This window comes from Oreochromis niloticus, linkage group LG4, assembly GCF_001858045.2.
Source record: "Oreochromis niloticus isolate F11D_XX linkage group LG4, O_niloticus_UMD_NMBU, whole genome shotgun sequence".
NCBI lineage: Eukaryota > Metazoa > Chordata > Actinopteri > Cichliformes > Cichlidae > Oreochromis > Oreochromis niloticus.
In genome coordinates, this window is record NC_031969.2 from 35,110,219 (window position 1) to 35,133,450 (window position 23,232).

Sequence of the window (23,232 nt, forward strand, 5' to 3'; positions counted from 1 at the left end):
GACCTCTACAGGCAGAAAGTACAGCGTACCCCCTGACACACACACACACACACACAGATGTCGTCAGTATTCATATCTTATGAGGACATGTTATTGACATAACGCTTTCCCTGGCCCCTTACCCTAACCCTGACCTTTACCCTAAACCAGGGGTCGGCAACCCGCGGCTCCGGAGCCGCATGCGGCTCTTTAGTCCTTATAGTGCGGCTCCGGGTGGTTTGGGAAAATAAATTAGAAGTATTTAGCTGAAGTGCATTTTATTTGTGTGTAGTTCTTTTTTTAACTTGTAGTTCTAATTTGGGAGATTATTGTGATATTGAAATATAAAAATTAAAATAATTTTATTATTTTTCATCGCTCAAAATAAGCGTCACACTCGCGGAAGCCGGTGTACCCGCCGAAACGCCATGCATTTATCGAGACTTTCAACCCCAGATATGCCAATTATGGATCTTCCGATCCACATTATGTCAGCAGCTGTTCTCCACTGTGAACTATGTTAAAAACAAACACCACTCACGCCTGACAGATGACAGCTTACAGTCCTGCGTAAAGATGAAAGTGACTTCGTATAGCCCCGATTTGCAGACGCTGTGCGCAGAGGTTCAGGAGCAGAAGTTCCACTGTAAACATACCACGGCAGACCCGCTGCTTTTCAGCATCTTTTTATTGACCACTTTTCACACACGGTTGCTGTACGCATACAGCCGGCTGTAGCTTTTCAGCTCACAGCCCGACAACACAAGAGCAGAGAGAACACAGGCTTTAAGGCGGCTAGGCGTGATTGCGGGTGCCGCTAAGGTGCGTCCGACTCCCCTGCAGCGGCACTGCAGACCACGCCCCACTGCACACATTAACCAGGTAAAATACATATTTAGGCAGAATTTGCAAATATCTATTTTTCATTTTTCAGCAGCATAGAGCTTTTTTTTCAAATTATTTTTTAAGAGTCAGGTCAAGGCTCCAACAGCCCAAAGGCGATATAAGGGTGGCGGCTGACAACAGTCTTTGTTTGCTACATGGATCATTTTAGTTCAGCTGGGTGTCTTTCCTTTTGTTATATTTCTTTAAGAGATAAAAATATGTTAATTACAGAAATAAAATGTAATTTTCTCTGTAGCACTTCATGGATTTCATAAGCAACACACTGTAGTTGTTTCACAAAAGCATAAAGGTAAAAAAAACAATATATACAGTGTTATCTTCATTTTAGATGTCAAAAAGTATTTGTGGCTCATAGTGTTTTCTTTTACATGGAAACCGGGTCAAAGTGGCTCTTTGGGTGTTAAAGGTTGCAGACCCCTGCCCTAAACCTACACATAACCAATTGTAACTCTGTCACTAAAACCACATTTTGAGTCTCAAAAGTACCTTGGTCTCCACAAGTATAGTAAACTCAAAATTTTTGGTCCCCACAAACACATGAATACACACTCACAGTGTGTGTGTGTGTGTGTGTATATGAGGGGTGGATACTCGCAGCTCTGATGGGAGGAAGCTGGAAAGTCACAAAAACAACATGCGTATAAAATTCCAGCACATTAAAAAAAACTCTGCAGACTGAAGGAGTCTAACTGTTTTGGGTGGTGAGGGAGGGGTACGTGTGTGGTGTATGGGACACAGGCGAGGAGTGCAGCTGAGGCTCAGGTCTGTGTGTTAAAGAAAGCTTTACTCCGAGCTGAGGACGTTTATGATCTGAGTGAGTTTACGCCACACGCGAGCTCGTACAGGTTCGAGTTGTCCTGACTTAAACTTATCATCATGCTGAATAAGCCAGAACGATCCTCTAGTTCTCGACTGTGTTCAGGAAACGTGTCAGGGTTTCTCCGAGTCTGGTTGTTTGTTCAGAAGTGTTTTTTAGCGTTAATTTTAGAGTTTCACTTTGACACGTTTGAGGTTTTCAGGTTACACTCTTCAGATTAGATCAGTGAATGTAAAATAAAGTCATTTTTTTTCTATTTTCTCTCCGTTGGAGACGTTTCTCTGTTGGCTCTGATTTCCTCAGGAAGCCACGCCTGACCATCAGAGCAGCAGCAGCAGCAGCAGCTCAGAGACTGAAACGAACTTCAGCGAAGACCTGCAGCAGCAACCAGTAAGTGAAGCTTCTCCTTCACCGCTTCAGCATTGATCAGAGTCCAAACTGGTTTTGATTTTACTGGAAACAGTGAGGTTAGAGTGTATGACAGAGCGGGTGGTGTAGTCCTGCCTGCTGTCGGTGGTTCGGTGGAGCAAATCCGTGGATGTGTGTTCGGCTGTAGCAATAACTCGGTCATATCTGACACTCGGATTTTTAACCTCTTTTTAGGATAAACAAACTGTGATGCAGAGCGATACAAACTCCTGTATTCAGATTAGATAAGCACTGATGAAATGTCAAAAACAAAACAACCTTCATTTAACAAACGTGTATTCAATAGCCCAGGAAAACGGAAGTAACGTCTCTGTGAGGGGACTGATTGGTCAGTGAGGGGTTAACAGCTCTTTGAGGGCTCTGATTGTTTCCAGCTGTGATCAGGCTTGTCTCCAGGCAGCTGCTCCTCCCACCAGCACACTGTTACACAATGCCTTTGTCATGTCATCATGTGGAACTCCTTCAGATTTCCAGTGAAATGCCTTTAAACTCAGAAGTGAAGAAATCGGGCTCAGACTCACAGTTTACCCGGAATGCACGAGTGATCAAACATCAGAGTACCACCACTGGTTTCTGCTTGTCACACAGCTGGATACAGATGTTGTCTTCTGACTGAGACTCATCAGAGCTTCAGTATTAATGTGGTTGTGCTGGTGGAAAGTCAGGTGACTATGATGGCGTCGGGGGCACCATTGACTTGGTCTAAGAACACGCCTCCTGTGACCCACAGTGGCTCTGACCGTCGGTCAGCTTGTGTCAGAGCGGTTTCAAACCTGCTGCCAGGCTGAGAGACAGAGGTCAGTCAGTGAAAACATCACAGTGAAAGAGGAGGTGGAACAGGAAGTGACGGGGAGGGGTGGTTGTGTCATAAAGTAGCAAAGCAGACAGAAGAGGATTCGTGAGTGACTGTTGGTCCCCACAAGTATAATGGCATGCCAATTATCTGTACTCACAAAGATATGTAAACATGGTACACACACACAGACACAAGTGTGAGACAAGTGTGTGTGTGTGTGTGTGTGTGTGTGTGTGTGTGTGTGTGTGTGTGGAGTGCATGGCATGGACGTGGAGAACATGGTCACCGTCGGTGTTTCTATGTTCGTCTGTGTTTGTTCAGACTGATGAAGGAGATGAAATAACGTGTCTCTATGAGTGCGTGTTATTGAACATGCATTATAATGAGTTTACAGAGCTGTTGTTATGCTTGCCCTCTCAGTCTCTCTTCAAAACTGATTTTTAATGTCGCTGTTTTTACCCGGGTCAATAAAGAAAACATCAAAGTTAGAGGAAAGTTGTCTGTTGCTGAAAATGACCTGATATCACTGAGACGTGTTTGACGTGTGACGCACAGGCTGGAAAGTTGTTTGCATCAGGTTAAATTCCTCCGCTCAGTGTGTGTGGAGCTGCTCGCCGCTCCTGCAGGAACGTGGACGCCATCCTTACTTTGGTGCTTTTAAAGTCCTGTGTCTCTGTTAACCTGACACAGGCCGATCCTGTAAAGCCTCAGGCTCACGAAGCCTCTGTGACTCCCAGATATCGTCTTTTCCTGTAGTCACATGATCACTCGTCTTCATGGTTACCCAGACACAGGTGTGGCTCACGTTACCTGCCCGTCCTCCCCTCAGTAAGGCAGGAAAGAGAGGAGGCAGCAATGAGGCTGAGATGAGCTGCAGGTGTAATAATAATTTAAATATTTCCATTATGTGAGCAGCAGCTGTGAGCTCAGGAAGTGGGTGTGTGGTAGCGAACAGGAAATAACAAAGTGAGAAACATAATAACACCTCAAGCGTGACCCGATCATGTGATGCTGACTGAGCCAATATGAAGCAGAGGACAGGGCTGGACTGCGTCCCTGAAACCGTCCCTCTGTGATGATGGTAGCTCACAAACAACCCAGCATCCAGTAAATTGAAAGGACTTCCTCTGTCTCGCTGTGTTCTGCTCTTCTGCACAGGTTCATCATGAGTCTCCCAACTCACCGTCAGTGCAGCATCGAGATCCAGAATAAGACCACGACGTTCACCCTGTGCAACCCACGGTGAGTCCTGCAGCTCCACGGCCACAGAGAGGGCATAAAATCACTAACCAGCACTCCCTGCGTCAGCTACATGACAGTTATTACAAAATCACTTTGATGTTTCTGTGAGGTTAAATCCAGATATATGTAATTATTGTTGTTTTCATTCATGAATGTTCAAAAAAGCAGAAAAAGTAAAAGCACAGTTGTTGATTGATTAAATTACAGTTCACACATGAATGATATTCTGGGATGTCTGGCAGGTTAGCGGTGAAAGACCTGAGAGAGCTGTGAGGATTTTAAAGCATTGTGAAGTTTGACGAGATCCCAGGACCCCATGAACGAGCCTTTCAGACTCATGCTGGGACATGAGGGGTCAAGGAAGGACAGTGGGAAGGAAAATTTCCTGTTAAAAGGGAGTTTTCCTTCCCACTGTCGCCAAAGTGCTTGAGGCGACTGTTGTTGTGATTTGCACTGTATAAATCAAACTGTGTAAATTGGGAGTGTCAGAGCAGAGTCAAACAGGATGTGACACGAGTCAGATCAGAGCTCTGACAGGAAGCTGCCATCTTTCTGTTGAGCTACATTCCTTCCTGCTTTACCAAACCTCAGACTTCCTTTTGACCAAACCAATCCAAATCACAACAGCAGTCACATCAAGGCACTTTATACTGTGAGGTACAGACCCTAGACTAATACAGAGAAAACCCAACAATCGAGGTGCCATTATTTCTATTTCATATCACTTTATAACTTCTTCATCACAAAGAAAAATATCTCCTACACCGTATAAAAGGATGCATTGTCTATGAAAGACACAAATATTGTTCTTTTCGTGTACTGGCACCACTACATTTGTCTGAAAGCTTACTTTGTGGCTCTTGTATCATTATCTGTGGTTCTAAATAATATGAGCGCTAAATTTACCCACGACATGGTTAAGTTGGTGCACTGCCCAAATGTCTGGCTCCTGTGAATAAACTACCATTCTTTTAACTTAACGAGTGAACTGTCTGCTCGTTTCTCCTTAAAACAAACGTCAGTTTGACTCGACACCACCAACACAACCAGCTTCAGCAGCAAAATAACTGAATGAACATTAATCCATCCAGATGTTTGACTGTAAAAGTGGCACACAGTGGCATGGTCCTCCTGTTCTGTTCTGTTTGCTGGTTCTGTTTGTGGATATATTACTACCGTTAATTATCCATAAAATCGTGATCTGTCTGCAGGGTTAAAGTCAGTCTTCTAAAGTAAAGGCTTTAAAAGTAAGTGGAACCTGAGCCGCATTAAGTACTGACATCGCTAATGTCACCTCACTTTGCCGACATTTGACCAAAAGTAACTTTTTCCACGTTCTTCAAAATTTGTATCGCTACTTAAATAAGTGAGAATAAATATGTGACAATAGATCCGTGAGAATAAAGCCCAGCACTTGTCTTCCCCCAATTTTTAAAAAAAATTATCCACCAACACACTTCCGCATCTGGTCCATTAAGTTATTGTGTTTCCAGAAACGCTTCTGTTTTCTGAATGGATTTTTTTCCCCTTAGTTTTGGCTTTTAGCTTTTGCTGCATCACCCCTTCTCCCCACCGCCCCACCACCCATTTCCCATTTTGGGTCAGATACATTAAATAATGTCTGAGTATTGGCTAATTAAAATATGGAAAACAGTTCCATACTCCTTCCCAAACCAGTGGAGGGATGCAATCTGTCCAGCATGTCCTGAGTCTGTGGAGGAGACTCTTTGAGGCTCCGTTCGATCACTACCTCCAGGTCATGATCATCAGTGAGGACAGGAATGCAGAACAAGCTGCAAATCACAGGCTTCTTGCTCAGCTCTGTCCTCACCACAACAGACAGATCACTGCAGCCTGTACAGTCTGCATTCCTTCCTAACTTCCTTCCTGTCAGCCTTCCTTCCTAACTTCCTTCTGTCTTAAACCCGTCTCCAACCTAAAGTGGATGCTCCGCCTGGTCCTTCACACTGCAAACCAGCTAATGTGAGCTGGAGGTCACTGATGAAGTTGGATGCTGCTGTTCATCCGACAGATCTCCACTCAAGCTCGTTAACAGTAAACTCCTGATAAAGTTTCTTTAATTAATCCTTCACCATGTTTGATGTTGTGTACAGGGTTCAGACCTCGGCCTAAAAGTCCTCCTGCTCTGTTTGAGCGTTTTAGATTTGAGTCTTTGCAGCGTTTGGCCCTTAGAATCAATCCTCCTCTCAGGTGTGTACACAATATGAAGACATTGTTGCCTCACAACAAGAAGGTCCTCGGTTTGACTCCACCATCGGACCAGAGTCTTTCTGTACCCGGGTCTGTGTGGGTTCTCTCCAGGTACGCTGGCTTCCTCCCACAGTCCAAACACCTGCAGTCAGTGGGGTTAGGTGAACTGGTAACTCTAAATCATCCACAGGTGTGAATGTGAGTGTGTCAGGCCTGCGACAGACTGGCGACCTGTCCAGGTGTGCCCCGCCTCTCGCCCTATGATAGCTCAGATAGGCTCCTGCCCCTCCGCAACCCTGATGAGGTTAAATGGACCACTGATGGATGGTCTCTGAGCATGATGGTGCTTGTGGGTGCAGGTCTCTGCCGGTTGTTCAGGTGTGTTGCAGGTGTGAGGTGTGTGTAACGGCAGCGATGTCTTTCTGTTTCTCCAGTATGCACATTGTGAGCGGCTCCTGCAGCTCACCCCTGCCTCCCACGCTCAGCCCCTACGAGAACGGCAACGCCCTCTTCACCAAGAAGCCTCACACAGCATGTGGCTCTGTGACCGTCTTCACCTACGACCTCCAGCACGTGTCCACCCTGCAGTTCAACGGCAGAGTCGCGGTGATGTTCTCGGTGCCGTACGACTTCAACTTCTACTCCAACTGGTACGCGGTAGGAGTCTTTGACATGGACAAAGCCTGCGACCAGCACCTTTACGACGAGATGTACAACAAGTCGGAGCAAAAGTTCGTCAGGGGCAAAGCCAAGGGGCCGAGTCTGACCTACAGGGGGGCCTACATCACTGTCAGGGCCACCATGTCCGACACCTACCAGCCCATCCTCAAGGTCGCCATCTGCAACAACTGAGGCCCAGAGCGGCACCTGCAGCGTGCACCATAAAGTCAGTCAGTCAGTTCGATTCTCTCCTCATTTTATATCCACAAACAAATATTAAATCTCAACATTTATTTGAAATTTGGATTTCTTTCCCTGCCCCTACTTCCTGATGACATCAAAAAAATGGTGAGCTGTGATTGGTCAGTAGTGTGTCTGTGATATAGTCTGAACCTGATGTTAAACTGTTTTTTTGTTTTGTTTGACACAAACTTAATTTTTACTGTTGATGATGTCACTCAGAAATCGTCATGGTGACTGTATTCCTGTGGTCCAGTGAGATGAAACCACAGAGCTGTGCAGCTGTGAACATCTGGATGAGATAATAAAGGCTGAGTGAGCACTAAATGTCTGAGCTGTTTTCTTACGATAACCAATCACAAAGCAGTCTAAGGAGCTTGGGAAGAAAAGCATCGGGACTTCTTTAAGTTTTTTGAAGACGTTTGGTCTGAGAAGCTTCTTCAGTTCTCAGAGCAACTGGTGCAGAGTCCAAGGTTTTAAGCCCTATGAGAGTTTTTCTAAGGGGGTCGCTGACCCACTATTGATCCTCTGCCTAATCACATGAGCCAAGGTGTGAAAACAGTTGTGGGTCACTATCAGCCAATGTTGTGAAACCTAGCCCCATCCTATCATGTGACTTACTGAGGTCAAATGGTCCAGGATGTGAGTGGGCATTAAGGCATCTGGGAAGGGTCTCAAACTGGATTATAGATGGCAGACAGTTGGTGTGGAAGCCCCGCCCTCTGTCCAAATATGGTCGTTCACCACCTGTCTTCTCTGCCCAACATGTGAACATTGGCATCCTCAAAGAGTGACCTTTGACCTTTAGATGCAGATGTACAGGTGAGTCTTGTCCTGTGGAGGTGGCTCTTCTATGTTGTAGCTGTTTGGTGTCTCCAGTGTAGGTCTGAGCACTCCTCGCTGCTCTGCACAGCTACACTACGTTGTTGAGTTTTTTGGGTTTTTTTTAATGTCTGTACTTTAGCCACGTCTGCTCAGAGTTACCTCAACACACCACCAGGTTCTCAACTACAAACAAACCCATGGTGAGCTGGAGGTCAACAGAACCACACCATCTGCAAGCCAAGCTAAGACTCCAGACAGGACGCCGTGTATGTGACCCAATGGGACACGAAGTCCACAAAGACATGCAGCACCCGCACACGCTCAGATAGCTGCTCTGCTAGCAGCACTGCCATACACCTCCTCGTGGAGGGCTATGGAGCGTGATCTCCTGAAGATGGAGCCCATCCTCTGTTGTGGGACCAGCTCTGCCCCTCCCTGGCACAATAAACCTTCAGTAATCTGGATTATGGATGAATATTATTTGCTATTGATATCTATTGACAGTGTCTTGATTTGTCCACGAGCTGCCCTCTGATCCCATATTTATCATCATCAGCGTCACGTGATTTTCTGAAGGTCAGTAAACGCCACACAGCAGATTCTCCAGTTTTCACTGCATTTTATTTAAAAAAGATCTTTGTTTATATGAATAAATAAATAAATAAATAAATAAATAATCTGAATAAATACATAAATAAATAGAGATAGGAACATCAGAAACAGTCTTCAGATATTGTGTCAGTGTTGCGTTGCTGTTGCTGTTGCGTTGCTGCAGAGCGCCTCCTGCTGGCAGAAGCTGGAACTCTGATGGAGGCAACGAGCAGCTCCAGCTGATCCAGGCGCAGTTTGGTTTCCTTCCTGAGCAGCTGCCACGACGCAGTACTGCAGCCCTGTACACACAGTACTACAGTTAGTACCACAGTCACAGCACACAGTAATATACTGAGTACTACAGTACTTGTACTTACAGAGCAAGACAGAGTACTGTTGGCCAGAGTCCTGTAGTAGCTCCTCAGTGTGCTGTTGGCTGGACTGTTGGTCGAAACCTGGAGACAAAAACAGTTCAGACTGAGGCTCTGAAAGGAGGTGAAGCACTGATGTGGGAGGAGGTGAAAGGAGGTGAAGCACTGGTGAAGAGGAAGCTCTGGGAAGAGGTGAAGGAGAGTGGGTGTGGGTGTATGGCTACGTTCACACTGCAGGCGAAAGCACATCAAATCCGACTTCTTTGACCCTATGCGACCCATATCTGATCATGGTCTGACAGTGTGAACGGCACAAATCCGATATTTTCAAATCCGAGTCACTTTCGTATGTGGTACTGAATCCGATACATATCCGATGTTTTAGAAAGCGACTGCTGTGTGAACGGTCATGTCGCATTAAATCCGTCTTTTACGTCACTAACACAAGACAGACGCCAATTATCAGCGCCCGAGAAGACATCGCGAACGCTTCCTGGCCATCCAGTGTGGATGTTAGTGAAACTGTTGGGAAGACAACGTTGGAGAAACGTGAACATTTTATTTGTACTGTATAATCTGCAGATTCTGACAGAAATCTGCAGATTATCCTTTGAAGCACCGCTCCTCTAAAACAGCAATAAGGATCATTATTAGGTTATTTACATTATTATGTAAATAACAAAATAACTTAAAGCAAAAATGGGAAACGTAAAGTCCGAAGTCTTTATATTAAGGGCCATCAGTCAAACAATACTGTTTGGTCTGGGTCTAAACAGAGCGCGTTGTGTGTGACATCTTCTTTTGCGCATGCGGGCCGCTTTGAGGGTTCACACTAGAGCGCGTTTGGTGTCGCATTTTATTTGTAGTGTGAACAAGCAGACAAAAAAATCGGATTTGATCAAAAAATCGGAATTGAGCATTAAGACCTGCAGTGTGAACGTAGCCTAAGTTCGCTCCTGTGAGTAGGCTGAAAGCAGTAAAGTGGGCGTGTCCACTCACACACGCGCTCAGTTCCGTGATCTGTCTGTGGATGACCGTCAGGAAGCCCTCCGTCTTGTCGGCGCCCCAGGGAGCGGCTGATAGGTTGTCATGGCGATACAGACAGAAAATAAGCTGCAGACTGTCTCTGATGAAAACCAGCTTTGACTCCACCTGGAGAGAGAGCGAGAGAGAGACAGGTGAGCTGCAGGCGTCTGATTGGCAGAGTGATTTGATGTCATCGATGTAAACATGTGACCTACTTCAGAGTTTCTCATTTGCTTGTAGAGATGTTTTGGGAATCGAACCGGATGAACTGAAGGGTGCTGTTCAGTCAGCTGATCGCCCTGAAAGAGAGAGCTACACGCTAAACATGTGACCTGTGCTGTTTACAAGATGTCCTACAGGCTCTGAGTGCATCATTTTAGCTGTCAGTAAACCTTGTGTTGAATATTCATCACGTCTGCAGACGAATGTCTTATTGGAAGAGTTTCAGTCAGGTTTCAGAGCCCATCACAGCACAGAAACGCATCATCTCTAAAATTAGAAATATCCTGTCTCAGAGTGACGCTGAAAAACTAGTTCATGCATTTATTACTTCCAGGCTGGACTACTGTAATTCATTATTATCAGGATGTCCTAAAAACTCCCTGAAAAGCCTTCAGTTAATCCAAAATGCTGCAGCAAGAGTCCTGACAGGGACTAGAAAGAGAGAGCAGATTTCTCCTGTTTTGGCTTCCCTTCATTGGCTTCCTGTTAAATCCAGTATTCAAAATCCTGCTCCTCACATACAAGGTCTTAAATAATCAGGCCCCATCTTATCTTAATGACCTTGTAGTACCATATCACCCTATTAGAGCACTTCGCTCTCGCACTGCAGGCCTACTTGTTGTTCCTAGAGTATTTAAAAGTAGAATGGGAGGCAGAGCCTTCAGTTTTCAGGCCCCTCTTCTGTGGAACCAGCTTCCAGTTTGGATTCAGGAGACAGACACTATCTCTACTTTCAAGATTAGGCTTCAAACTTTCCTTTTTGCTAAAGCATATAGTTAGGGCTGGACCAGGTGACCCTGAATCCTCCCTTAGTTATGCTGCAGTAGGTGTAGGCTGCCGGGGGATTCCCATGATGCACTGGGTGTTTCTTCTTCACTCACTATGTGTTAATAGACCTCTCTGCATCGAATCATTAGTTTAGACCCCACCCGGTCGCAGCAGATGGCCCCGCCCCTCCCTAAACCTGGTTCTGCCGGAGGTTTCTTCCCGTTAAAAGGGAGTTTTTCTTTCCCACTATCGCCAAAGTGCTTGCTCATAGGGGGTCATATGATTGTTGGGTTTGTCTCTGTATGTATTATTGTAGGGTCTACCTTACAATGTAAAGTGCCTTGAAGTGACTGTTGTTGTGATTTGTAGCTGTATTAATAAAATTGAATTGTATCTAAACGTGTCACATCCTGAAGAATCACTGAGAGTCTCTCACTTAAGTTCTTAAATTCAAGAACCCTGAAAATCCTCTTATACAGAATCTCTTTATGTATTCACACGATATGTTTATGCAGTCCTGGAAACATGTTTTTAAAAACCAACCAGTGTTTTTAATGACATCCTGGGATAATTTCATCACTCTCTGAATGTCTTCAAGGATCCTGGAAACTCTTAAAGGACCCTGGAATTGTCTCTTTTCAACTGTCTAAGGAGTCCTGGAATGTTTTAAAGACCAGTTTAAGGACCTGGAGTCAGTGCTGTACTCACCATGAGAGTGAGGAAGCACCGAGCTTCTTTCATCGGTTGTTTGTAGTGTGTGAGCCAATCACAGCAGAGGGCAGAGGTCAGGGCGCCACAGAGAACGAAGAGAAGGCCGGTCCAGGTGACCATGATGAAGACGATGAAGATGCTGTGCAGGACTGACAGTGCGTGTCCATGCTGGCAGCAGAGTTCAGGCTTTTATTTTACAAACAGGAAACAGAAAACAGTACAAAAATTCCGTGTTTCAGTTTTCAGACAGAAGCTGTGAAAGGGCGGACTTTCAGAGTCTCATCTCTGTAATCAGGATAAATGTTGTCACAGAAACTTCAGCTGCTATGATCTGAACCTGAGCCGGGTTTTAACACCTGTCTGCAGGTAAAAGTCCCCACTCTGTAATTTACAAATGTCCCGAGGGCACTGAATGTATCAATTATTTGTAACGTTTATTAATTCATTTATTTATTTGTTTCTAAATCAGAGGCTTTTTTGTCTTGGATCCAAGTTTGTGTTTAATCTGCGTGTTTGGGCTCTTATATTCAAAGACCCTGGAAATCCTCTCAAGGACCCTCACTTTAAAATGTCCTGGCATGTTCTTAAGCACCCTAGAAAGTCTTGAAGTGTCCATCTTCGTGAGCTGTGATTGGTCGTATGTGTGTGTTCAGTGATCAGTTCATTGATCTCAGGCTGATCGATCACTGATTGATCGACCAGCTGTGTATTGGTAGAGGAATGACGGCGTTTGGGTGGAATTCCCTCGCTTTCATTTTCCACACTGACAGGAAGCAGCAGCATTTCACAATAAAAGCTGTTTCTGTGTGCGGTTCACTGTGTTTCCTATAAATAAAGATTTATAGATGTCTGTGTATTTTATAATCGATGTTTGAGTTTCTGCACTTCCTGTTGTTAACCTTCTGCTTTCCTTTTTGAGTTTTTTTTTATTCAGTCTTTATTTAAACCTTACCTGGAAACCATCATGCTTTTATTTTGGTTTGCAGTTTTGTTTTCTGCTGTCTAACACCCAGCTGACGTCATCGTCGTTTTCGCTTTCGGGTGTGCAGGAAACTCTATGTGACGTCACAAAAGGTGAGCTCACTGATGAAGCAAGAAAGAAACTCGGAAATGAAACTTTATTAACACAGCAGAGTGGCGACAGACACGTGCGCTCATCCTGCTGCTCCTTACTTCCGGTCCCAGCAGACAAAAAAGCTTCATTGAACAATCTCTCCACGAGAATCACTATGACAACACAGCAGCCGTAAATAGAAAAGCAGAGACGGGATTGTTAAATCACAGCCGTGAGACTCGTGACGAACAAACATCTTTAAAATGACACCAATGTGATTTCCAGAAGTGTCTTCTTCCTCAGAGGAGTCAGGTCCGGCAGCGGGTGGACTTCAGTGATTGGTTCTGTGGGAGAACGCTCTGATTCGTCGAACATCGTCGCTCTGTCCCCTGATTGGTTGCAGTGGCAGGCTCCGCCTCTCAGCGGAAGCGCGCTCCTCTCGGGCTGAGCGCGTTATCAGTCCAGGTGACTGTGAGCAGCACACGTGCGGCCGGGATGGAGGCGGAGGTCGTGGACTTCCGGGTTCCCGTGGAGAGCAATAAGACGGTGCTGGTGTGGGACATCCCGCCGACCTTCGGCGAGGCGCACATCCACGTGAGTGCACACACGGTGACGTCATTTTGTATTAAATAATGAAGGTCAGTCGTGAGCTGCTGGTGTAAAATCAGTGGATGTGACGTAAGAGCTGCAGGTGAGTGAGGCAGGAGTCGTTGCGTGCTGCACTCAGGTCAGGTCACATCACAGCATTTCAGAATAAAAGCACGAGCACAGGAAGCATTGACGAATGTTCTGATCAGGAATAAGACTTAATGAAACCTGCTGATCTGGTGCCTCAGTGATGCAGATCAGTGATGTCGCTGCCCACCAACCAATCAGATCTCCATTCCTGAAACATCCCTCAGAGCGCTGTGTGTAAACAGTGTGTAACATCTCTGTGTTTCCCTGCTGAGCATCAGTAATCACAGTCAGGTGGATTATTATCGTTGTGTTGTTGTAAGCATGTATATGGTAAATGGTAAATGGCCTGTATTTCTATAGCGCTTATATCTGGACGTGCTGACCCCAGATCAGACAGATGTGTTCATATTTAACCTCAGAACCTGAAACAGAGTCAAACAGGTGATGGTCAGAGTGACGGAGAGTCTCCTGGGCGCAGAGCACACGCCTGCTCGACCAATCACGTCCATCCACTCTGCTCTGATTCCCATGTCTCCTTCATCAGGCTGTGGGATAGGAAGCTTTCACGTTTCTATGGATACAGCCTTACTGTGCAGCTGTGAAGCCAGAAACCAGTTTCTGCTTTTTCAGATCATTTCCTGTCAGATTTCTAGTCACCGTCTGATAACACCTCTGAGGTTGGTGGCACTCTTAGAATCAAGTTCTGTGGAAGAAGTGTCACATGACCCACCAAAGGCCCCTTTATAGACAGCCCCGCCCCTTTGACATAAGCGTGCTGGTTAGTAGGGCTGGGCCATATCATACCGTTCACGGTAATAGGGCTTTGGAGTTGACGTCATGCCGCAATGCATTGTGGGAGCGCGGCACCATTTTCGGGGTCTACGAATCAAAACAAACACACTGTGTTGGAACGACGATTACAAGATGCTTAAAAGCAGCTCAAAAGAGAATGGACTGTATAGAGGCCGACTGCGTCCAGAGGCGAAGCAGTGGTACTTGCAGAAAATAGCGTGCATTGGAAATGTGGACCCGTATGAAACACGGCCGTGGAGTAGAAACCCTGAAGACCAACCGCTACTGACATAGCCTGATATATTTTCGTACCTTATCTGTGGAGTCAGCGCGTACAAGTCGTCATTCAAACAAAGGTAAGTCAGCTCGAGTACTGCGTGTGAAATGTGTTTGATTTCCCTGCAAACATTCAGATTAGTGCAGCATAAATTCATTCATGAGGGGAAATTACAGTGAGAACATGTGGAGGCTGTTAGAGGGATAACATAGTGAGTTCAGTGCATTGATGTGACATTGTCCTGAAGGATTTAGTTATTCTCTATGGTTAAAGAAATTGCAATGATTTATTCATATTTATTATAAATAATTCTAATTATAGATCTTGCTTCAATATTTGTATCTTGTGTCACTAAAAATACATTTTATTTTAATTTTATACATTGATTAATGACCTGCAGACCTCCTTATCATATTAAGTGATTCATAATTGTCACTTTATGCTTTCTCCATCTCTAAAGTGATTACATCCTTGCATTACATACTTTAGGTTCATTTTCTGCAGGCAGGTTTCTGAGAGAGAACAGGCAGATTTACACTATAAAATGCAGCGTTCTATAGATGGACACATAAAGAAATGAAAAATGACATGTATGTGCTAACTTTCTAAACACTGTTACATTTATGATAAAGTAGATAAAACACATTTATGTCGGCCTTGGCTCATAGTTCTTGTCTTTAAATTAACTTTGTGTGTGTGTGTTTCAGGTGCTGCACTCTCAGAGACTGAATGAACCAGCATTGCAGCCATGGGTCACTGTGAGCATCACAGGGAAGGTTGAAGCCGCCCACTGCACCTGTATGGCCGGAGTCGTGGAGACCTGCACCCATGTCACTGCTCTTCTGTTTAATGTAGAAGCAACAGTGCGGATCTGTGGCACAAGGACTGTTACAGATGAACCTGCATACTGGGTTTTGCTGGGTAATGTGACCAAGATATAGTCAGAGGTTGGCCATAAGATAGACTTCTCCTCTTCAGCTGCCCAAAAAAAGGCTCTTGATCAAAACATAAACAGACCATCCGTAGTGAAAGGTAAAAGGAGCCGTCCTCAAAAAAGAAAAATCCCACCTGCTACTGTGGAGGAGTTGTCACTGCTATAATGCCATAATGTTTTATATAGGGGTCTAGATTTATGCCTGTAGTGCACTGCCATGTAAATAATTTGCATTTACTGAATATGTACTGACTGAGTACCACTGTTCAAAAATTTAATAAAGAAACAAATTTTTGCCTCTTTTTTTTTATTAAAACCACTTTATAGAACATCACATCAGTTACAATGTAGAATCCATGTCATTTATAGTTTATAAAAGACAAAATGTTTACACAAAATCATGACAGTGTTTACATGATATCACCCACTACTAACATTATTTACTGTATGTTTTGAAAAATAAATACCACTATTTATACAGCAAAAGACTTAAGAATATTTAACAGGAGCAAGTTTCATTTTCCCTGGTTTTACTACAACACTGTTCACCAAATGCAGCAAACCTTCACCATCTTATCCAGAAGGGTCATCTCTTCAGCCTCACATGGAAGAAGTAATCTGATTGGCATGGTGGTATGTTTGAAGCAGGTCCCTTGTGTAGCGCTGGAACCCAGTCACGATGTGTTTCATCCATTTCATAGGCTGGTTTGCTGCAATAATGCCAAATAATTAGAAACTCTATAAAGAGAAGGTAGTTCTGCAGAATCACTCAGTAGGATGTTTGTACTAATTTGCTATGACCTCAGAGCGCATCGAAAATAAAACTAATAGGCTATAAAGAGTGATACGAACATATTTAGAACTTACCGGAATGAAAATGTCTGGAGCACCAACAGATATTTGGAGATGGAAGAGAGCTGGATATCAGCTCGTCTCACAGCTGCTATCCAGACTAGACGCCTTCGTTTGGTAAGGTCCGCTACATGAGCTGCCTCATGTTGCTTCCAGGTTGGGAAAGAATGAAAAGATAAACCATTTTCAAGCTTATTCTCTTGCCGGTCGTGCGATCGAGCATTGCAGCCGACCACACAGCAAATACGAACCATGGCTGTTGTGTGTGTCTTTGCTCCCTTTTCACTTGCGCTAGACCCCCAAAATGGCGTATTGGGCCAAAATCCTTTCCACGCCCACCCCTGTGACATCATGATGATGATCTTCTGCTTGCAGCTGATTCTGGACTTATATCCATCCTCATTCTCCTTGACCTTACAGCAGCTTTCGATACTATGTCCCACCGCATCCTCCTTCACAGATTAGCATCTATTGGCATCAATGGTACAGTACTCGCCTGGTTTACTTCTTATCTCTCTGGCCGCTCACAGTTTGTTCAATTACTCCCTCACAGATCAGTATCTACTCCAGTTAATTCCGGTGTACCCCAAGGCTCTGTCCTGGGTCCTTTACTTTTTATCATCTATCTCCTACCCCTAGGTAATATTTTTAGGAAGCATAACATCCAGTTTCACTGCTACGCAGATGACACCCAGCTCTACCTATCCTCCAAACCCACAGCTACTCTCCCACCCACATCCATTTCTGACTGTTTAAGTGAAATCAAGGTCTGGTTTACTCACAACTTTCTTAAACTTAATGGCAATAAAACAGAATTCATTTTAATAGGCACCAGATCAAAACTGACTACAGTTCCAACCAGTCCTTCATTATCCATTGATAACTCTGTTGTCACACCCTCCCCTCAGGTTACGAGTCTTGGTGTCATCCTTGATAGCACTCTGTCCTTCACAGCACATATAAATAATATCACTCGGTCTTCCTACTTTCATCTCCGTAATATTAACCGTCTTCGTCCCTCACTCACACCACACAGTACCGCCATACTTGTCAATGCTCTTGTCACATCTCGTCTGGATTACTGTAACTCTCTTCTCTATGGTCTACCTCATAAATCCCTCCATAAACTGCAGTTGGTTCAAAATACAGCTGCTTGTATTATTTCCAGAACTAGATCCACTGAACATATAACACCTGTTCTTAAACAGCTCCATTGGCTCCCAGTTCACCTCCGTGTCAATTTCAAGATCCTGCTTCTCACTTTCAAAGCGCTTCATAACCTCGCTCCTCCATATCTATCCGATCTTCTCCATACATACTCACCCCATCGTACACTCCGCTTTTCTTCAGCTTCCCTTCTGTCAGTTCCACCTGCTCGCCTGACTACCATGGGACTCAGAGCCTTTAGTTGTTCTGCCCCGAGACTTTGGAATGCACTTCCACTTGCTCTACGGACCACACACTGTCTCACCTCTTTTAAATCACTACTCAAAACCCATCTGTTCAGAATTGCATACACCTGATCTGTCTTAGGCCATTTTTACCTTGCTCAGTTTTTATATTTGCTTTTATGATTGTTTATGTCTAAATTCTATCTACCATGTTTGCTATATATACATCTTTTTAAATGTTTTTTATGGTATTGTTTATGTGCTACTGTAAGGTGACCTTGAGGGTCTGAAAGGCGCCTATAAATAAAATGTATTATTATTATTATTATTATTATCACGCTCCAAAGCCCTATACTGGTGTAATTTTGGGCAACGATAGAAAAATGAAATATCGCGATAGAATATGGGTAAAACGCGCATGCGCAGTGCCTTTGTTTACATACGCACATGGCGGCGACGCAGAATGAGAAGAGCGAAAGTGGATCGTTAAATGAAACGGATGAACCAGAATTGGTTTGTAAAAATGCTGCAACTTAAGTGGTGTGGAACTGGTTTGGCTTTCGTCCGTCAGATACACAACAAAGCACTATTTTTGGTAGCGCATGCTAGCAGGGCGTCGTTATTACCGTGTTGTTTGGAAAATACGGCGCACTTAAAATCAATCCTTTGATTTTTCTTAAAATCGACAGTGTCCCTTATAATCCCGCGTGCCTTATGTATGAATTCTGGTTGTGTTTACTGACCTCGAAACGATTTTATGTGGTACACGGCGCTCGAAAATCTGTCAAACGTTTCAGTACGACTTTGCTAAGCTACGAAGCCGCACCGCCTGATGGATTGTCGGAGCATTACGGCTATCGTAGGCAGGAGCCTCGCGGAGTGATACGTACTATGCTTCAACATAATATTACCGTATTGTGTGTGTATAACCTCTTTTTAAGTTTTGTGGATATTATACATGGTTATGCTGAAGATATGTCGGCCAGTTTCCACTGGAAATGCCTTTTGGTTAAACTGTCAGCGAGGAATTTGCACTGTTACATTTTTATATAACTTTAATGCACATAAAAAACAGCTGCTTGTTTAAGTGAAAATACATTGATGAGGTTTTTTGCACTAATAAAGTTGTGGAGTTGTAAAGTATTTTGTCTAGTGTCAATTATATCGTCAGTTATATCGTTATCGCAAATTTTCAAATGTATATCGTGATAAATATTTTTGGTCATATCGCCCTGCTCTACTGGTTAGACTGTGAACTAACAGCGAGGTGATAACCTGAGCTCCATGTTGGGATTAGTGAATCAAGATAACAGCGATACCCTGGCTATGGCTTTACTCGCTGAATATTTCTGATACTAAATCTATCAGAAGGAAACAGCGGCCTGTTTGTCATGATGATGTTGATGATGAAGGCTGATGAAGACTGTCCACCTAAACACAGAGATGCAGGGCAAGGGCGCTGCTAGGATCCTGAAACCCTGGGGGCTTAGCCCATCCCTGAAATCTTTTGGGATTTTACTTGATAACAGCGCCTTTTTAACAGTCATTGACTGCAGTAACAGATACTCATCTGTTACTGCATGATGAAGCGTTCATGTGTGAGGCGGTATGTAGGCGAGTTTAACAGCGTTCCCTGCTCCAGCCTCAGAGCCTCTGCTTTTCACTGCTCCTGATTGCTCATCTTCTTCACGCTCAGGTCTTCTTCACCAGCCTGCTGCACTCTTCATCTCCTCTGCTCTCTCCAGTCCTGTTATGAGAACAATGTAAACAGTCATCAGAGTCAGCACTGAACACCAGCTGAGGACCCGCCCTTTGCTGCTCTCCAACCAATCACATCTGTCTACACAGTCACATGACTTCCTTCTTACTTGATCGCTGTTTTCTATTGCACCATTTTATTTTTAGAGCACTTTAATAATCACTCTGTTGATGTCACTGCACTTTATTTCGTACAGACTGTCCCGTGCAGTGTCCTGAGATGTCCACTAGATGGCACCAGTCCTCTGTGAACATGGAACGTCAGTTACCATCAGTACCAGTGCTCATATTACTGTATCATCAAGGTTACTGCAGTAATACTGTGTACACATGCAGTACTTCTGTTAAAAGGCTTCAGTGTTGCAGTAGCTGATACTGCATGGGTATTGTAAGGAGTAGGAGGATATTTTGCTGCTATTATTTGCTGCTATTTTTATAATCATCATTATCATTCTATTAATAACACTATTGATATTGCATTCAGATGTTCAAACATATTGGTATCATATTAGTCTTTATTACAGGTCCAGTAAGAACCACTTTAAACTGTTGAGTTGAATATATAATCTTAAAATGTTTATAGGCAGATTACATTGCATTATTTGAAAGGCTCACCTCTGAATATAATCTGGGCCTAAAAGTCTTCACAGGAAACTGCAGGTTTGCAGAGTGTAAAGGGCAGGAAGTGAAACCGAAAGCAGAGTCTGAGTGCAAGTATTTTGAGTAGGTTATGAATCTTTAGTATCTTTTATGGGGTAAAGACCTGAGAACTTTCACTGTATCATCACAGCATCCCCTGTAACCACGGTTACACGCCATCCTGCAGCCTGTGCTCAATATCTGAGCAGCTGCCTGACATCGTGTGTGTGTGTGTGTGTGTCAGGCCCGGCTCCATGCTATCTTCTCGTCCTTCGGTCCTGTGTACCTGTTAAAGGTGAGCCCTAACGCTCCGCTCCACCCTCCTGGTTTTTATGCCCTCATCAAGTTCTTCTCGGCAGCTCACGCCGCTGCAGCTCAGCGCGTCACAGATGGACGCCCGCTGCTTGACGACTCGCCACTGAAGGTAACAACATTTTCTTCCTCTTTGATGAACTTTGCGTGTTTACCTGGAGCTCACCTGGCCGTATTTGTGGGTTTCAGGTGAAGCTGAGCTCCAAGCAGATGCCTCACTTTCTGTCTGGCAGCAGCAGACCTCTGAGCCACACCCACTGTCTGGAACTGGCCAATCACGTCCTAGGATTCAATGGCTGGACCTCTGACATCATCACAGTGAGAAAGGCGCTGCATCGGTGTATTCAGGTGAGCGAGTGAGAGCGCAGGTGGCTAACTGTCTGTCTGCTTCAGCTGAAGGAGCTCACCAACGAAGAAGAAGGCGAGGAGGAGGAGGGGGGAGGGGCCAGTCAGAGGAGGCTGAAGTTCGGCTGTGTGCTGCAGCTCTGCTTCCCTCATCACGGACAGATGAGCAGAGGAGCTGCGGTGCTGGAGGACTGCTTCACCTGCACAGGTGAGTGCGGGGTGAGCGCGACACTTTGGACATTGCTGCCTGGTTTGTTCTGGTCTGAGGTGTGTGTGTGTGTGTGTTTCAGGTCCAGATGTGTTCCTGCAGAGGTGCAGCAGGCTGCAGAGGTTGGTCAGAGAGAAGGCTCTGGTTCAGGCCTTCAGCTCTGTGCTGCTCATACTTCTAGGTACTGTAGTACTCTAAATACTCTAAATACTGCCGTACCTGCACCACTGACTCTGCTCACCTGTGTGTGTGTGTGTGTGTGTGTGTGTGTGTGTGTGTGTGTGCAGGTAATGGGAAGGTGATGGTGGAGGTGAAACAGACCCCTGATCAGTCTTTAGCTGATGACACTGAAGGAGTCCTGCAGGTAATCTCACCTGCTGTGTGTGGGAGGGTGGGTGTGGGGGGTTAATGCCTTTAATTAAACCCTCACACAGGGTGTGTGTGTGTGTGTGTCAGGTGAACGAGTTTTCCTGGACAGAGGGTCCTGCTGATGAAGAGGAGGCTGACGATGCAGAGTGGGCTCTGACTGTGTCGTAGATCAGGACTGTGGGTGGGTGTGACGTGTTTCTGAGAGGAAAGCTTTCAGGTATAGAAACAAAACCACGGCGCTCCTCAACGCGACGCTCCGGCTGTACGAGGACGGGAAAACTGATCCTGAGATCCAAAAGCTCACGGCACACACACACACACACACGCAGCTGTGAAACATCACCAATCAGCTGTGCGTGTTGCTCTCGTCCTCTCTGCAGCAGTGAATCATGATTTTCCACACAGCTGTTACAGTTTAGCATTTCCTCATTATTTATGTTTTGTTTTGAATTTTAATTTTGAATCACCAGACTGAATTTTCTTGTTTCTGTGTCAGTTTGATTCTTTTTAATAATTAGGATAAAAGAACTGTGAAATAAATAAAAGCACTGACTCAGTGCTGATGGATGTCCATCAAAGAACTCTGACAATAACTCTTTATTGTCATTGCACAGTCATACATAGTACAATAGTACAATGAAATTGGAAAACTGTCCACACTACGTACAACACAACATCACACAGTAACTTAACCTAATGTAATAAAACTAACTAACGTAATAAAATGAAGAATAAGTGTATGTGTATTGCACACTGTTATTATTGCACATGAATTATTATTGCCCGTTGTTATAAATATAAATGTTGTTATTGTTGTTACCCCCCCCCAAAAAAGTCCAGGGAGGTAGCCAATCAGGTCAGCTGTTAGCATTGCCCTGTTGTAAAAGCTTGAGTCTGTTTGTCCAAGACTTCAACAGCCTGAATCTCCCCCCAAACGGCAGCAGCTTAAACATCCGGTGTCCTGGGTGTGTGCAGTCCTGTAGGATGCTGCGTGGCCTTTGGAGAAAGCGAATGAGACTCAGGTTCTTTCCTTTGACTTGAATAAATTGGAAGAAGAAGGATGTTCATATGGGACCTGTTTGTGATGAAGCAGCTGAACTTTGAGACGTTTGAGAAAGTCTCTGTAGAAAGTGGATGTCCTGAAGCTAAGTGGGCTTTGATGGTTCAGAGAGAATAGAATAGATCTTTATGGTCACTTTTACAAGAACAGTGAAACAGTTTGGCATCTCTCTGTTGGCAGCATGTAGATTAAAATAGACTGAAGTTTAAGAGGTACCAACACAGGGAATGTATGTAATACACAATAACGATCCCTTCCCAGACGCTTTAACGCCCACTCACATCCTGGGCCATCTGACCTCAGGAAATCACATGATAGGGTGGGGCTAGGTTTCACAATGAGCTCACCCAAAACCTTGGCTGATTGTGACCCACACCCGTTTTCACACCTTGGCTCATGTGATTACATCGAGGATCATTAGCGGGTCATTTGTCCCTCTTTGGGGGGGGGGGCACTCCCACAGGGTTTAAATCTGGGACTCTACACCATTTGACCCTAGAACTGAAGAAGCTTCTTGGATGAGAGGTGAAACGTCTTCAAGCAACTCAAAGAAGTCCAGACGCTTTTCTTTCCAAGCTCCTTAGACACAATGACGTAAGTATCTACACAAAAAGTGGGAATTTAACGTGTTAATTGCGATTAATTGATTTGAAAAAAATTACACATTTAATCACACTTTGCCTTCCAAGCAAAGTCAAAAGGGGACCTTTTGTCACTGCGTGATTTACTGGTATACAAATTATACTGATGCACACATCAGAGCTACGTT

At 44.5% G+C, this 23,232-nt stretch overlaps 3 protein-coding genes across 3 annotated transcripts; 2 read left to right on the forward strand and 1 right to left on the reverse strand.

The window, feature by feature from the left end:
* Positions 1 to 1,521: 1,521 nt before the first annotated feature.
* LOC100695380 (bryoporin) lies at positions 1,522 to 7,607 on the forward strand. The gene is made up of 4 exons (XM_005469191.3): positions 1,522 to 1,647; positions 2,006 to 2,092; positions 4,086 to 4,169; positions 6,815 to 7,607. The coding sequence occupies exons 1-4, from the start codon at positions 1,613 to 1,615 to the stop codon at positions 7,230 to 7,232; spliced, it is 624 nt and encodes a 207-aa protein (XP_005469248.1). The 5' UTR covers positions 1,522 to 1,612; the 3' UTR covers positions 7,233 to 7,607.
* A 1,106-nt stretch (positions 7,608 to 8,713) lies between these two features.
* On the reverse strand, positions 8,714 to 12,522 carry LOC109201853 (interferon a3). Its single transcript, XM_019357531.2, has 5 exons — positions 11,792 to 12,522; positions 10,309 to 10,392; positions 10,067 to 10,219; positions 9,074 to 9,151; positions 8,714 to 8,995 (listed from the first exon to the last, which is right to left on the reverse strand). The coding sequence occupies exons 1-5, from the start codon at positions 11,912 to 11,914 to the stop codon at positions 8,819 to 8,821; spliced, it is 615 nt and encodes a 204-aa protein (XP_019213076.1). The 5' UTR covers positions 11,915 to 12,522; the 3' UTR covers positions 8,714 to 8,818.
* A 401-nt stretch (positions 12,523 to 12,923) lies between these two features.
* rdm1 (RAD52 motif containing 1) lies at positions 12,924 to 22,143 on the forward strand. Its single transcript, XM_003442415.5, has 7 exons — positions 12,924 to 13,442; positions 20,414 to 20,593; positions 20,671 to 20,799; positions 20,875 to 21,034; positions 21,117 to 21,215; positions 21,322 to 21,398; positions 21,491 to 22,143. The coding sequence occupies exons 1-7, from the start codon at positions 13,344 to 13,346 to the stop codon at positions 21,569 to 21,571; spliced, it is 825 nt and encodes a 274-aa protein (XP_003442463.1). The 5' UTR covers positions 12,924 to 13,343; the 3' UTR covers positions 21,572 to 22,143.
* The last annotated feature ends 1,089 nt before the right edge of the window (positions 22,144 to 23,232 follow it).

Coding starts and splice junctions, on each gene's coding strand:
- rdm1 (XM_003442415.5), top strand. CDS start 13,344: ATGGAGGCGGAGGTCGTGGACTTCCGGGTTCCCGTGGAGAGCAATAAG. Junction 13,443..20,413: donor TCGGCGAGGCGCACATCCAC/GTGAGTGCACAC, acceptor TGTGTGTGTCAG/GCCCGGCTCCATGCTATCTT. Junction 21,035..21,116: donor GGACTGCTTCACCTGCACAG/GTGAGTGCGGGG, acceptor TGTGTGTTTCAG/GTCCAGATGTGTTCCTGCAG.
- LOC109201853 (XM_019357531.2), bottom strand. CDS start 11,914: ATGGTCACCTGGACCGGCCTTCTCTTCGTTCTCTGTGGCGCCCTGACC. Junction 10,393..11,791: donor GGTGCTTCCTCACTCTCATG/GTGAGTACAGCA, acceptor TCTCTCTTTCAG/GGCGATCAGCTGACTGAACA. Junction 8,996..9,073: donor ACAGTACTCTGTCTTGCTCT/GTAAGTACAAGT, acceptor CTGTGTGTACAG/GGCTGCAGTACTGCGTCGTG.
- LOC100695380 (XM_005469191.3), top strand. CDS start 1,613: ATGGGACACAGGCGAGGAGTGCAGCTGAGGCTCAG. Junction 1,648..2,005: donor GGAGTGCAGCTGAGGCTCAG/GTCTGTGTGTTA, acceptor TGATTTCCTCAG/GAAGCCACGCCTGACCATCA. Junction 4,170..6,814: donor TTCACCCTGTGCAACCCACG/GTGAGTCCTGCA, acceptor CTGTTTCTCCAG/TATGCACATTGTGAGCGGCT.